The 16,481-nt window shown below is 33.6% G+C and overlaps 2 protein-coding genes across 3 annotated transcripts in view; one reads left to right on the plus strand and one right to left on the minus strand.

The window, feature by feature from the left end:
- LOC117996907 (zinc finger protein 681-like) overlaps window positions 1-7,750 on the plus strand; it is a 31,061-nt gene extending 23,311 nt beyond the window's left edge. For both annotated transcript variants that reach the window (XM_034985050.2, XM_034985051.2), the window contains one exon: window positions 120-7,750. In XM_034985050.2, the coding sequence (XP_034840941.1) occupies window positions 131-1,276 (1,146 nt within the window). In that variant the 5' untranslated portion in view covers window positions 120-130 and the 3' untranslated portion in view covers window positions 1,277-7,750. The remainder of the gene's footprint in view (window positions 1-119) is intronic.
- A 1,149-nt stretch (window positions 7,751-8,899) lies between these two features.
- Window positions 8,900-10,543, minus strand: LOC117996947 (surfeit locus protein 6 homolog). Its single transcript, XM_034985091.2, has 4 exons — window positions 10,202-10,543; window positions 9,586-9,960; window positions 9,259-9,467; window positions 8,900-9,117 (listed from the first exon to the last, which is right to left on the minus strand). The coding sequence occupies exons 1-4, from the start codon at window positions 10,314-10,316 to the stop codon at window positions 8,947-8,949; spliced, it is 870 nt and encodes a 289-aa protein (XP_034840982.1). The 5' UTR covers window positions 10,317-10,543; the 3' UTR covers window positions 8,900-8,946.
- Between the last annotated feature and the right edge of the window lie 5,938 nt (window positions 10,544-16,481).

Genomic DNA, 16,481 nt, shown 5'->3' on the forward strand with positions numbered 1-16,481 from the left:
TGCGTTGTTTGTTTACTTGTTATGTTTTTGCTTAATATATTTAAACACCCTATTGTTTGTTTTAAATTTACATATTTTTTAAAGTCTAAAATATTTTTCTCTATTATTCTTTGTTGTAGACACTCAAAAAATGTCTAAGAAGGATCCAAATGATCGAAACGAGAGAAAGTTGGATTCTGGTGATTACGAGAACCTTATATCTCAACACAGTATTTTCGAATCATCGAAGCCTAGGCATCAAGAACTTCCAAGTTTTCCAGGTTTTTCTAACGCTGAAACTCAAACAAAACCTAGTGACTTAAAAACTCAGGGGCTTCAGAGTAGCCTCGGAGCATGGCACTACAACCCCTGGTGGATGCTCGCGAGCACCTCGCGAAGTGTCCCGTCTCAAGGCGATTACTCTGACAGTGACCAAGCCAAAGTTAAGCAAGAGCCTAGCAGGCCGGGTACTCCTGACCGTGATCCATTACAGAATGACGTCGAACAGTTTCAATCTACATCTACTCCTCCAGTAGGCCTAGACTGTTTTTGTGACGATTGCTCAGATCCATTCTGTGATTCTAGTGTGGCCGTGTGTCGTAAGCTGTTTCACTGTCCACATTGTAGGAAGAGCTATCCTACTATTCTCGAATTCAACACACACTTAACGGGAGTGCACCCAGCCCAAAAGCCATTCAGATGCCAAATCTGTCTGGAACCATTCTATAAAAAATCACATCTACGAAGACATTTAGACTCGCACCATACACGTAAAGATGTAAACAAATGTTCAGTGTGCTCAAAATATATAAAAGATAAAAGTAACTTGCGTAAACATATGCAAGTTCACACGGGACGAGTCCCGCAGAAGCAGTTCAAGTGTGACTTGTGCAACAACAAGCGCTACATGTCCCTCGACAGACTCAACAACCACAAAGTTGTGTGCACAGGAGAGAAGGTACTGAAATACTGCGACATGTGCACTAAAGTGTTCGACAATTCGAGATCTTTGAATAGCCACAAGAAGGTGCATGCAAGAGAACTAAAATGTGAAGTCTGTGGTGAACAACTTCGTTCTTTAGAGCTGTTCAACAATCACAAGATGGTTTGTTTAGGAGGCCCGCAGGAGGCTGGCAGTAGTGGTTCAGCAAACACTTCCGCAGCTCACCTGAACCGTTGCTGTACGCAGCCAGGCCTGTGCGAACATGACAAACCGGCCTATTTGAACATACCTAGCTATGCTGCTGCTCGTGTTCTTGATGCTACTATGCCATCTCGAAAATCTGAAATGAACTGATGATAACATATATGTCAAAACTTTACTAATAGTAAACTCAAATTATTCTGATTTCATTTTTTACAGATTACCAGACGGTTAAATCAATGACAGTAATAATTTACACATTTGAGAATTTCACAAGACTGATGCAAATATCCCGCCTCACAACTTGCTTTATTATTACCATTTAACTTTAGGATGTAGCTAGTAATTAAATGCAGGTAGAGTAAGTTGATTACTATTTGAGCATATTTAAACAATTGTAGCTTAAACTGCAGGAATTATTTTTCTACATGTTAAGAGTCCCTAATGACTGCAAAACGGCTAATGCAGCTAACATTTCGTATAAATCTCATTAATTTATGCAGTTTATAAAACAGAAATGCATCACATCTATTATATTGTGTAATATTAATAGTTTACTAAAATATGCTCAAATGGTTTCCCACCTTTTATTTTGTAACATAATGTAGTAGTTGAAAAATAAGTTTCCACAAATCAGCTTTATTTGATAGCAAACCAGACCACTTGATTATTATACTTTTAAAATGACAGATAACATTATTTATTGTTTGAATTTAATAATGCCTTGACTGATTTAGAATAATAACTATTAGCATGCAGTATTACATATTAACTTTTCTTTTTTATTTTTCTATTTTGTAAAATTATAAGAGCTATATTTTTATTATAATTTTTAGGGGTATAAGTTTAATAGCAAGTTAGTGAAGACTAACATGAGCAAATTCTATTTTTCCAGTGCTCTATCGTACATTTTGCTCCAAAGACATTTAAAATGTAGTTTCATATGCATATTGTTAAGAGTGTAATCTGAAATTTTTCTAAAGACAAAACTATAAATGATATGTTTGTTTTTAATGTTAGATCTAGGCAAACTTTGTAAAGTGCAATGACATTGGCTAAGCCGTAAGCATGTTGTAGTCTATGGAAAGATTTTGTTGGGTAAAGCAAAGCAAATTATTTATTCTCGAGGTGTTATACACTGAAACTATTGCTTATATCTATAGGATTATAATTTAGAGACTTATTACACCTATTATACCTTATATATTATGAAAGAATGGAAAACTTAATTGTAACTTTGTGTTGATATTGATTATAAAAATATAATATGATTACTTTGCTTTTCATTCGGATAACATATTATTTTAAACTTTTGTTTTGATTCAACAGTTATGTAGTTACAATTAAGTACATAGTTGCTAATTAAAAAGGTACAATATAAGAGGGTGTGATGGCTCTTTGGTGTATAAATTTTGAGTGAATGTAAGGCTTGAAAATTCAGGACGTCACACCGAACGCGCGCGTATTCGTGAACCGTTTGTAATACAAAGGACTATATTCGCACTACAGAGCGCGACGGTGATGATGCGCGGCTTCGGCGCATCTACGTGCGCTCCGCAGTGTGAATATCTTTATATTACTCCTTGTATGATAATTAAATAACTTCTAGGAAATATGTTGGACGCGATACCATCGCGCGGTATAAGTTTTCAAGTCTTAAATGTCTTAGTATACTTGGTAAAAAGCAGGCGTTACTTTGCAGAAGTCTGTGACAAAAATAGGGCCGAATTGTGTTGACCAGCGTATCGGGATAATGCAACAGAATCAGACATTAATGTGTTGGCGGGTGTGTTGCCAGTGTAACACAATGGCTCTCCGAGTAGTGTTCCTCGGAGCGCGCCGCGAGCGACTGACTACTCGTATAGTTTTAGTATATGAGTCTTCTTATAAAATGCACCTATGACTTCAATCGCCTTGGTCGCGCCATGGCTCACCACAACTCAGTATGTTATGTGTCTCCAGCTTACTAGATAGCCAGATACATATTATTTTATCCGGCTCGTAATCCTTGCAGTAAACCACGAAAGAGCAAAACGGTTCAAGCAAAGAGTGGAGTGGCTAAAAATATTTATGAACTGATTTTAATAGTAGGAAAAGGTAGAGCAAATTCATTCTACGCTGGTATAGGTGTTAATACGGTAACATATTATGGCCTCCGGCTTTGTTTTTAACTGTTCAACGTTATAGTTCTTATTATTTTCTGCACAAAACTTTTAAGTAAAATAAAAAGGAAAAGTTGTATAGTTCATGTTTTGTGTAGAAAATACACCTGAAATGTTTGAAGTGAAACTTCTTCGTCCACGTCGGAAAGACCGCATAGGGGTGACGTTATGAAAATTATGTGACGGAAGTAACTGTAACGGAATATGACGTCATGAATCAACGCTGGCGTTTAAAGCCACTGGCAAAGACGGTTGCTTTAAAACTCCTTGAATTTTGTCTAATATAACATTTTAATTGTCTCTTAGATCTTCCATTTTTGAAGAAATCGATAATCATACGCTTAAAAATTGCCCGCAATTTTAAAATTCTTTTAAAATCTTATTTATTATTGAATTTTTAAATCGATATCTGTAATCTAAACATTCTTGTGATATTAAAAAAAATATATTGAAAAAACCGACTTCAATAACTACAAACACTAAAAAGTAAAAAATAATTTAATTTATTACCCAATATATTATGTACACAAGAGTTATTGTAGTTCTATAGTAATATTTTTTGGAGCCGGTGCCAATTAGCCGCACGAACCATATATCTACTTTTTATATTGTTTTGTGACTCCACATTGGCACCGACTCCAAAAAATATTACTATAGAACTACAATAACTCTTGTGTACCTACATAATATATTGGGTAATAAATTAAATTATTTTTTACTTTTAAGTGTTTGTAGTTAATGAAGTCGGTTTTTATTTTATTTTGAAAATTTTTTATTTCACAATTTTTAGTGGCCCCATTGTACTAAAATATGATATGCCTAGTTATAAACCTACTGTTTACTAAGCTATTACACCGATCGCGATCGAAAAACATACATTTCAATTGAGAACCTCCTCCTTTTTTGAAGTCGGTTAAAAATATGTTATGCCTGGTTAAACCCCTACTGTTTACAAAGCTATTACACTGATCGCGAGCAATTTACTCTTATCCATTAAGAAGTTCCGTTCTCCATCTCCGAAGTTATTCATCAGATCTTTACCAAATTAAAATGGGACCACCTCTGAAGTAAGTCCTACAAAACGAAAAAAGAATCATCAAAATCGGTTCATAATTGACGGAGTAAGCGCGTAACAAACATACAAAAATAAAAAAAACATAGTCGAATTGAGAACCTCCTCCTTTTTTTGAAGTCGGTTAAAAAGGGAAGTTATTTGTATTTATAAAGAGTGTTATGATCATTGATCATAAACCAAAGAAGTTTCACTTCTTCCGCATGTATGTAATGGATATACGCAACCATTTTCTTTTATTGTTCTTTTGTGTCCTATTTTTGAAATCATTGTAAATTATAATCATTATTTATTTTATATAACAAGTTATTCAAAAATGAGACTTCTATTTCGAGGCTTTATATTCATGTTTAGTTGTTGCTATTTACAATTGTTTTTTTACATGTAATGTTTATTTTAATTTTTTAGTGTTAGAATTATCGTTAGTCCTAAAACTGTGTAACCAAAATAATGGGAGCATACTTACTTAGTTATTTTTTAATAATAATTATCATAGTACCTAAACAATCCACAACTGAAAGTGTAAATAATGATTACAGATGGATAGTTTTACCGTTCGACATCTCTGAAGCAATAGTTTGTAAGGGGTTTAGTCAATTACATTTTTACTATTAAGACAATAACGCGCGCATATTCAATTTTATCTTTAAAATGCGTTGCGACAATTTTATACTTAAAAAAGTTAAAAGAAACTAAAATTGAGTTTATTTTAGGATTAACAATATTGTGAGTCATACATAAACCGATAAATAACCGAACCGTCTTATTATTACAAGTTCAGTTTAGTTATAGTGCTATTCCAAACGACAAAACAATTAGGTAAACATAGACCTAGTAATGAATCTTGTTCACCTTTTCTAACTTAATCCTAAAAGCTTAGTTTTGTACTTTGATACGCCTGGAACTACAATATCGTTAGCAGCTTCGTCAATATTTTACCAAATATCTAAATACTAATATTTTTTTCCTCTATCAGTTTCTTTGAAATATTAATTAATAAGTGTTAACGCTCGATTTAATGTTAGGTATAACGTTTATTTGATTCAGTACCTACCTAATTAAAGTTACTGTTAAGGGTCTTTTTTATATTCGTGTATAATAATATAGCTGCAATATTAATTTAATAATTTCAAAAGTTATGGCACAATATAAATACAATCACAGCTAAATAGGTATGTACCTGCCTACCAATTTATTCTACCTAAAATGTTTTCCTTTTAATTTACGAAATATAAATTGTTTTATGCAAAGCAAATAAACTATTTTTAAAGAAATGTTGCAACTTTGTTCGTTTTATATATTTAGTAAGTATGTAATAATTCGTTAGAAGACGTGGGTGGAGCTCCATATACCTACCATAACAATTTTTTCTATATCAAAAATATCTACCTAATAGAAGCAAAAACATCCGCTTCTTGTCTTTCCAAAGACTGAAAAATACATATTTTAATACCTAGTTTCATGTAATTTACTTAGTAGGGATTTATTTAAAGTAGTACAAAGGTACAAATAAAATATAAAAGTAACGAATTCCTCTCATTTGCCTAATATTTTTTGGACACACTGTTTAAAAATGACTGTAGTATAATTTCTTTTTAACTTAGAATGGTGTTAATTAATTTAACTTACGCACCTAGGAGTAAGAAAGAATGTGTTCATATGAATTTAGTTATTACATAGAGTATACCTAGTTTAATCTCTATTACAGTAGTGTACTAGACTGTGAAACAGTGCAATTTCTTGGTAGAAATTTCTAGTATTTTCCACCGAAATTTAATGCTAACTTTAGTTGCATTATGTATATTAAGTTACCGCTAGAGTACAGAAATCGATGTCAGCATTAACTAGATAATCTTGACATTACCTGGTTCGATACGTTAAATTTTACGTAAAGTACCTAACTGACTTCTGAATTTACTAACTATGAAGTGAATGTGCAACTAACACTAAAACGTTAAATTGCGGAACGTCTCAGGGTTATAATTAACTTAAAACTAAAGCTACGAGGGTTCCAAACGCGCCCAGGTCTGAGAAGAGCCCACAACAAACTCGGCCGGGTGTTATTTTAATGTCACTACTTTACAAATTTATTTAAAACTATCACATAGCCGTTATATAGTTTTCTTAAATAGCTTACTCCAGAAGACTTTTGGTTTCGCGTTTTACAAAATATTCGTAGTATGAGTTATGAGTATGACATACAAAATTGCGTAGAGTCGGCGTGCCAGATTTCGTCTGGGCCACATTCCACGTAATCTTGAATCTTTGTATGAACTTACCTACAGTAGCCGGCAGGAATTGTACCTACATCGGCCTTTCGAAAAAGATAGCGGTTTCGTAGAGCGTTGTCTCTCGTTGAGACCGACAATACGTCACGTAGGTATGAGTGACAGGCTGCAACGCTCTACGAAGCCGAAATCTCGTTCTAAAGGCCGATGTACAATATCTCTTGCCGGCTACTGTAGTGATGATTTATTTCAACGAAGAGCCTATTTTCTTCACTCTAACGAAATCTTGGTCATTAGGCTGCACATTACCTAGAGAATTTCAACATTAACTAGTTAAACAGAACGAACAAAACAATTTCTTGCACTTTAGCGGTAACAGGTACATCTTAGCCAAATAAATAATGAAACAATTCATGCGACTGCAGACAAATGTGCAAACTATTAATTACTGTGTACCTAGGCAATAAACATCTATTTCACTAAGGTCGTATGAAGACACCATCATAAGCGTGCTATGCAGTTGTAAATCTCTAAAATGACAGATGTAAGGCGCAACGCACACCGGCAGAGTAACGTAGAGCCGAGGCGCAGCGTCTTTCTTGATAACAACTCGAACTAATCTTTTTTTACTTTGGCATAAAGGCGGTAGGTACGACCCAACCAGGAACGCCGCGCGTCTTTTGAGTCTCCTTCGTGTTTACTTTTGAGTAGGTAGGTATACCAATTTCAATATAGGTAAAGGTAGGTACACAAACCTGAGCTTAAGTAGTTATCAAAAAGGCTGGGCTCTACTCCACTCTGTCTGTATGCGCTGGCGCTAGAGAATACAATATTCACTGCGAAAAAGGATATGTAACATATAAGGCTAAATTTAATTATTTTAGAGGTTTTACAACCGATTAAACACCAACATTGTATATTAAAAAAAGATTCCGACGAATTGAGAACCTCCTCCTTTTTTTGAAGTCGGTTAATAAACGACTGTCACGAATTTATTTATTAATTTTTAGTTCATTCGATACAAAATACAATATATTTGTATTTTGGATAGTATTGAACAATTAAAAACTACAAGCTACCCTCATTTCCAATTATTATGTAACCTGCTACATGCAAGTTCTTTTATTTGTACTCTTTTTTGATTGAATAAAAATATTATTACTGGTATTTGTGTTACATAATATGCCTCTAGTGGATAAACCAGTTATTATCCATTCAGTTAAAAGTGTAGGTACGCGCCACGGAAGTTGAAACAGCGCAATAGTCGGTTAGGTGTTAGGACGCACCGGGTGCCGACTGCCGAAGGGCGCATGACGACTGCGGTTGACGGATATAAGGCGTTTCGTCATCCGAAAAAAACCGGCCAAGTGCGAGTCAGGCTCGCGCAATGAGGGTTCCGTACTACAGTCGTATTTTTTCGACATTTTGCATGATAATTCAAAAACTATGATGGATAAAAATAAATAAAAATCTGTTTTAGAATGTACAGGTAAAGATCTTTCATATGACTTTCTACTTTCGTTTCTCGCCTTCTGGGCAAGAAGAACACCTACCATATTTATACCCATGCTTTATCATCAGCTATCTTTTTAGGGTTCTGTACCGGAAAGGTGCCAACGGGACGCCTCTGCTGTCAGCGCGCTGTATCTCATGAACCGTAATAGGTAGAAAGCCGAGATTTTCACAGATTGTGATTTCTGTTGCCGTGTAAATTAAAAAGTGCATAATCTAATATAATGGTACGGAACCCTTCATGTGCGAGTCGGACTCTCACTTGACCTTAAACTAACTTTCGTGACATTTGTACCTACTAAATATTTTTGAATTCATCATGATCACCCCATGACCGGCTCACTATAGAGCACGGGTCTCCTCTCAGAATCACATTGACTGCAGCGCTAACTATAACGTAAATAATCACTGGAGTGGAGCTCACTCGACCGTCCGTCAGTGCTATGGCACGCCGCACGGCGCGTTGCAATGGGCGCTACGAGCATAGTCTACCATGCTGGCCAAGTGCTGATTGGCAGACTTCACACACTTTTGAACTCACAGAACCTTATAGAGAACTCTTAGGCATGCAGATGCAGGTCTCACAATGATTTCCTTCACTGTTAAAGCAAGTGATATTTAATTACTAATGTACAACTCACAAATTTTAGAGGTGTGTGCCTGGGATCGAACCCCTCCTCCGATAGGGTGGCGGAAGTCTTAACCACTAGGCTATCACAGCTTCTATTCTGTTATTTTTGACTTATTATTATTCTAGCGACTGAATAATATTTTATTTTTTTATAGTAGGCAGGTAGGTGCATACAATAAAACACTTTATTATTAATATCCTTTTATTCCAGTATGTTATTAAATTACAACTCTCCCTCTCTTCACTGCTGCCTTTACAACTTTGGCTTTTTTTTCTTTCTTCTTTTTGGAAATGTTTTCTTTTCGTTTATTTTGTCTTTCCTCCTTTTTCTTTTCAACATTCTGAATTCTTCCCTCCCATTTCTTTTGACTTACCTTCTTCTTTTGTTCCTATAAATTAAAGTACATAGTTATGTACAATTCATAAACCATGATAATTCACAGTTTACATAAAGAAAAAACAGCATTAATTGAAACGTTCAAGTAATCTACTATCAACAAAAATAAAGTCACAAAATGTGGAATATTTACCATTTTCTTAATGGATTTCTTTAACAATGTTGTATCATCTTTCACTTTCTCCCCTTCAGCTTTTTGAAGTATATTTTTCCAAGCAGCCTTCTCTTTTAACTCCTTTGCTTTCTCACTGTCTACTTCAGCCAACTTTTGTAACTTCTCTTCTTGCTGTTTGAGATTGTCAAGAATCTTTTTGGGATCTTTTTGTGATTTATTACTTGTATCTGAAAATGTTTTAACTTATTATGAAACCTTTCACTTTTATGTAACAGACAGAAAGTAACACTTTCGCATTTATAATATTAGTATGGACAAAAATGACATGAGTGTTATGTGACATACCTCTTTCACCAAGCTTAGCAAAGTCGAACTTGGAAAAGACTAACTTTCCTTCACTGTTGAAAATTGGCTTTGCTGTATTTACATTTTTTTCCTTTTGTTTAATCTTTGTTTCCTTTACTTCAGAAGACTCAAGAGCAGCGTGAACTTTATGTTTATTTAGTTTTACTCTTTCTCTCTTTTTTATTTTTTTGTTTAGCTTACTAGTTAAACTCTTCTTTGCGAGTTTGGTTTTAAGATTATAATTACTCTCAGACTTAATTTTTTCTAACTTTTCTTCAAGTTCTAGAATGCTATGGGCCCTCTTTGGAAGTTGTTTTTCCTCATCTTGCTTAGTCTTATTAGTCACTTCAATATCCATTTGATTATCATTATCACCTGGAAAAGAATATAAAGCAGATTGTTGACAATAAATAATATAAAGATTGCAAATATTCAAGCAAAATAAAATAAATAAATGTTTTAATAAGCACTAAATCGAGGATTTTCAACAATGATATGACAATCCGGCAGAGCCGAAGAGCAGTGTCTGTCTTGAAAAATAGTTTGGTTTTATGGGACACTAATAAGATCTGTTTAGAAATCATAATAGTGTGAAAGAAAGTTTATCATAGCTCACCTTTTTTCTGCAATGGTAATGAAAACATTTTAAACAAGTTTTTTACAAAATGTAATTCCTTTTGTAGATCCGCTTTAAGTTGACGGTTTTTTACTGGTTTCTTCTTCACATTCATGATGCCTAAAAACTTAGGAATGATACAATAATTATTTATATAAACAAAAACAAATAAATTACTTTAATGATAATACGGCGAGAAAAGCAATATAGGTTTCTTTTTTCCTGGTCAGTAAGGTTGAGGTGAGCAATACAATATTTGGATTTTGAGATTTTGAGGTTATTTTCACCGACCAGTAAAAAAAGGTTATTTAATTTAATGTCAGTCAGTCTTTCTTGATGTCCTCACACCTCAATGTCATATTTTTGTAACTGGCTCTGGGCCCTAGCTTTTTAATTGTCATAAATCACAAGGTGGCGAACACCTGTGCGAAGGCGAAGCGTGTGGTGTGGACGGGTGTTTACCGTGCACTTAAGTACACAGAACAATAACATATATAGGACTAGCTGATTCCTGCGACTTCGTCCGCGTGGATTTACGTTTTTAAAATCCCGCGGGAACTCTTTGATTTTTCGGGATTGTTGTCGTTACTTGGTACCTACAATATGAATTCACTATGAACACTTCCTGAATCTTGATAACTCAGGCGGGCAGTAACCCTGCAGCATCAGGATTAAGGAGTTGAATCCAGAATTTTATATGTGACCACGACGTAAACTTTTTTTGTTGATTTAAAAAAAAAATTGAAAATCGGTCCAGAAACCTCGAAAAAATCGATGTAGAAAAAAGAACCACCTCCTTTTTGACAGTCGGTTAAAAACCGATGACCTTGAAATATTTACGGAACAACAATCTTTAAAATATCCCCTTTCTAACAAAAAAGAATGAATAAAATCGGACTACGCGTTAATGGATTACAACTCTGTATACATTTTAACTTTCGTCCCCTCTCCTACGGGAACCATGCTGAATTTCGGGATAAAAAGTATCCTATATTCTTCCTCATAGTATGACCTCAAATCGTACCAAGTTTCATTGGAATCCATTCAGTTGTTTCAGCGTGATGCGCGGCCGTGATACAGACAGACAGACAAAAATAAAAAAAATTACAGTTTTGGGTTCAGTATCGATTATAGAGTGCCCTCGAAAAAAAATTTTCAAAATATCTTCAATGTACAGAATTTGACCTGTTACAGTTTTATTATAAGTATTGATTGATTAGGCAAAGAGAATATAACAAAGAATTTCTAAGTACTACTTCGTATGGAATATAATCACTACGTTGGATTAGGCACTTACCGTGTATGCTTGCCAACCTCAGAACAAGCAGGCCGATTGCGAATCGACTGCACCTATCATTTAATGACAGCATCAATGTCAAAATATGGTTTTCCTATCACGGTTCGGTGAGACAGTCCACAAAGGATAGATGTGGACAAAAAAATGTTTTGACAGTTCATTTACACTATCGATAAAATTTATTGTATGAAAAATGCTATTGCGGACGCGTTTTGAAGTTTGATGTCATATAAGAACCTCGACAAATGTTACGTCAAATGAGGTTTTCATTGAAACAACTCGAGAGGTGTTTTTATCAGTGACATAAGCTATCCGCAAATCGTTTTACTACTCATATTAATTAAAATAAAGTTATGAAAGGGATTAAAAAAGGCTATAGTAATTCTTCTGCTAGATAAGAAATCAATTATTAATTTTAGAAGCTAGTATAATAGTATAAAAGCATTTTTAGATTAATATAAGTCTCATAAGTACTTTTAAAAGAATATGTGATGACTCTTTCATTAGTAGGTTTGATGCACAGAGTACATTAAATATAGAGGTATACTAACACTGAGAAATGAGAATCACAGAGTACTTTCTACACGCACCTATAACTTCTTGGAGAACAGTTATGTGCATTTTAATTAAATAATTAAATATCATTGCTTTAACGGTGATGGAAAACATCGTGTGGAAACCTGCATGCCTGAGAGTTCTCCAAAATGTTATCAAAGGTGTGTGAAGTGAAGTCTACCAATCCGCATTTGGCCAGCATGGTAGACTATGGCCAAAACTCTTCTCACACTCAAGAGAACCGTACTCTATAGTGAGCCAGCGACAAGCTGAACATAATAGTATACCTTTGACTCCTTTGAGAACAATATGGAGAACTCTCAGGCATGCAGATTTCCTCATGATGTTTCCTTCACCGCTAAATCAAGTTAAGTATAATTAATTGTTTAAAACGCACATAACTCTTAGAGATGCGTACCTAGAATTGAACCCCCAACCTTCAATTATTCAGAGGTGGACATCCTAACCACTAGGCTCTTCGGGGAACTTCTAAAATTATTCCCCAAAGTAATGTCCAAAAGTCAAATCATTTTCTGATTTAATTGATTTAGCTTTGGAAATTACTTTGGAATTTAAATTATTTAGGCAAATAAAACAACAGTTTGATGATTTTTTTATGTATTCTTTTATTAAAGTAGATTAGATTCTGACATTTTAATTATATCACCATCTGCTTCTTATAAATCTAATCTGCCACCGTTCATTATTTTATTTGTCTCTGCACGGGGTCCAAGAGCTCGAGTTCACAACATATCCCAATCCATATCTTTGTCAGGATGAAGAAATGAATGCAGCACTGTATCACCTTTGCCTGAAAAAAAATTATGATAACTGAGTAAGTGACCACTGACTGTGTTGCTTAATCTATACCACTAGGCACTACCAGCTTCTGTTTAGGTATGACGTTGTCTGCGAAGACTTTAGAATCAGTGTATATGGTATCTTTGTTACTAATTTAGCTAATCCAAATTGTTTCTTTAAATATTTGTGGTGCGAAGGAGTAAGAAACATCCAAACTTTCATATGAAGAGCAACGTTTTAGGCAGCTCTAGATACATAAGGAAACATACTCAAGAAAGCACTTGTAGTGTGGAGGTACTTACTATGAAGTCATAACCACCAGTAGCAATGGACTCAATTTGTATAATAGGTACTTTATGAAACGCTGTTAAAACTCCTCTAACTTTTCGGAGTTTAATACCATTGTAACAACTAAATATCACTTGCTTAGCTGTGAAGGAAAAGGAAGATCATGAGGAAACCCGCATGAGAGCCTTTACTTGTATTGAATGATAACGTTTAACTTACGAGTTCTAACTTCCAAGCAGCCACAGTCCGTCAATAAGGGTCCCAATACTTAGGCAAATCAGTGCCCAGACATTTGCGTATAAGTTCAGTGAGAAAAACTAAGTCTCCGGTGTCCGAGGAGCAAGCAAAGTTGCAGAATTAATCACAAAAAACAAACGGGTAAACTAAGGAAAAACAACAAATAATTGTACTCTGTGGTCTGGGGTTCTATTTTTTTTTTTTTTTTTTTTAATTTATTTTACGGCCCTGGATAACACTCCTTTAAGGCCTTTCAAAAATTTACAAATTCTAAAATACAAAATTGCTTATAACTAAATATTATTCTAAAAATACAAAATTGCTTATAACTAATTAGTCTAACGTTTTTACACTTTATTTATAGTATTACTTATATAATTAAAAATAGACTTAAAATATGACGTTTTACACAACAAGTCCTTTACATGGCGGGGAAAATCAATTTTTTGTTTTTGTTCCATATTTATAGTGTTTAGATCACTGGCTAATATAAGTCTTTGTATGCCAAAAGCTGGACATTTGAGTATCATATGATTAACATCAGCCTCCTCATAATCACAATAGTTGCATTTTTTACTGTTTAGTATTTTTATTTTATTCAGGTGTGTTGGCACCAGACAGTGACCAAATCTCAGTCTATTCATTAATGATGTAAATTTTCTAGATTCACACTTCGTTTTGAAATACCATGGTTGTATTGGTATTTCCTTTTGAATTTCCGCATACCATTTTCCTTTATTTTTATTAGTCACATCCCACACTTCACTCCACAATTTCTTTTGTCTTATTTTAATTGTATTGCATAAATCCGTAAATGGCACCTTGATGCTACTTGAACAATCTTCATAAAAATTACTTTTTCTTGTAGCAGAATCAACCACTTCATTTCCTGTTATGCCTCTGTGGGAGGGTACCCAAACAAATTCTATATTAATTCCCCTTTGTTTTAAATTAAGTAGTACATTTTTAATTTGGAAAATAATATAAACTAATTTATAATTACTAAAATTAAAATTATTTATAGCTAAAAGAACACTTTTCGAGTCTGTTATTAAAACATAGTTATTCATTTTAAACATTAATTCTTCTTTGATATATTCCAATGCCTTGAACAGGGCAACGCATTCAGCAGTAAACACACTGCAGTCAGAGTTTAATTTATATGATCTACATTTTTTTAACTGTGAATCATAAAAAGCAGAACTTACAAAGTTCTCATTTTTAGAACCATCCGAATATATCCTATAATGATTTTTACAATTTTCTTCAATGAACAATAGGAAGTCTAAATTGGATTTAATATCAGTGATGTGTATTCTATTTTCGAGGTTTATTACATCATAGTGGCAATCATACATAGGCCAAACGTCATTCACATTTATCTTACTAGCAATACTATGCATATAAGTCATAATCATTGACATAGTAGGTCCTTTACCGGAAAGAAGTGCTTCCGCTGTAGGTTGTAGAGTTTCAATTGATGCTTCAGTAACTTTTAATAAATCCTGTGGAAGTAATAATTTGTTTACCAAGTTAGAGTTAGCGAATAGTTGCTTCAAACAAAACTTTTCAGCCAAATAAACACGTCTCACCGGCAAAGGAGGGATACATGTTTCTACTTCCATTGAATTAATAGGTGTAGACCGCATTGCTCCACTTATTATTCTCAAACCTATATTTTGAATGACATCCAATTTTTTCAACAACGATGGATTAGTTTGCATATACGCAAGACAACTATAATCAAAATGACTTCTAACCATACTATTGTACAACAAAGTCAAAACTTTGGGATCTGAACCCCAAAATGTACCAGCTAAACATCTAATAAGATTAATGCTTTTTAATGCATTTTTACAAATGTAGTTAATGTGAGCATCGAATTTTAGTTTTGTATCAAAAATTACTCCTAAGAACTTCTTATTTCTTACAATTGGAACATCTAAGTTATTATATTTAATGTTTACATCTACTGGTCCACCAAATACCATGCATGAACTTTTAGAGGTATTAATACTTAATTTTAAAGTGTTTTGGTAATAATTTTGCACCTGAGTCAATGCTGAATTAACATTATTTACAGCTATTTCTACATTTTTATTTACACTATATAATAACAAGTCATCTGCAAATTGTAAAATTTTTACATCCTTTGTTGTTACATATTTCTCAATTTGAGAGGTATATAAATTGTATAAAATTGGAGATAATGATGCACCTTGCATAAGGCCTTTACTTGTTGAGTTAGGTCCATGAAGTATATTATTATACTTAACATAAAACTTTCTGTTATTTAAAAAATTTGATAGCCATTTTAACATTTTTCCAGGAATGCCAATTTCATGAAGAGAAGTAATAATCTGGTTTAAATCAACATTGTCATAAGCACCTTCTATATCCAAAAATACACATACTGCAGCATCTTTTGATAACTTACAGCTTCTTAAATCCGATACAAATGATGTCAAACTCTCATTAGCACTTCTTCCTTTTCGGAAACCGTATTGGAATGTTGGTAATAATTTATTTTTTTCTGTAAAATAATCTAATCTCAGTTTCAGCATTTGTTCAAATAATTTTCCTATGCATGATGTTAGTGATATTGGTCTGTATGAATTACAATCAGATGAAGATTTATCAGGTTTTAAAATCGGTACTATACATTGGATCTTCCAACTCTCTGGAACACATTGATTATCCCATAGCCTATTAAATATATCAAGTAAAGCTAATTGACCTAATTTATGCAATTTTTTAATCATTATATATGGAATGTTATCTAAGCCGGGTGTAGAGTTTTTTCTTGATTTAAGTGCTATATTAAATTCTGCAAAAGTGAAAGGCTTTAAAAGTAACATATGCTTGTCAGAATCATTATTAAATTCGAAAACAGAGGTATTTAACGTTGTGTTATTGTTATCATGTTTAAATTTTGAAATAAAATCGGGAATCCATACATCATTTTTATGCTGTGGTGGGTTTTTAATACGTTTAAACATTTTCATATAATTCCATACTCGAGTAATAGGAGTATATCTATTGAATGTTGAACATAACTTGTACCAACTATTTTTCTTAGCATCCTTAATTATTAATTTTTTT

This window comes from Maniola hyperantus, chromosome 4 (assembly GCF_902806685.2).
Source record: "Maniola hyperantus chromosome 4, iAphHyp1.2, whole genome shotgun sequence".
In the NCBI taxonomy this organism is placed as follows: domain Eukaryota; kingdom Metazoa; phylum Arthropoda; class Insecta; order Lepidoptera; family Nymphalidae; genus Maniola; species Maniola hyperantus.

Coding starts and splice junctions, on each gene's coding strand:
- LOC117996947 (XM_034985091.2), bottom strand. CDS start 10,316: ATGAATGTGAAGAAGAAACCAGTAAAAAACCGTCAACTTAAAGCGGAT. Junction 9,468..9,585: donor TGCTAAGCTTGGTGAAAGAG/GTATGTCACATA, acceptor AAACATTTTCAG/ATACAAGTAATAAATCACAA. Junction 9,118..9,258: donor AGAAATCCATTAAGAAAATG/GTAAATATTCCA, acceptor TTTAATTTATAG/GAACAAAAGAAGAAGGTAAG.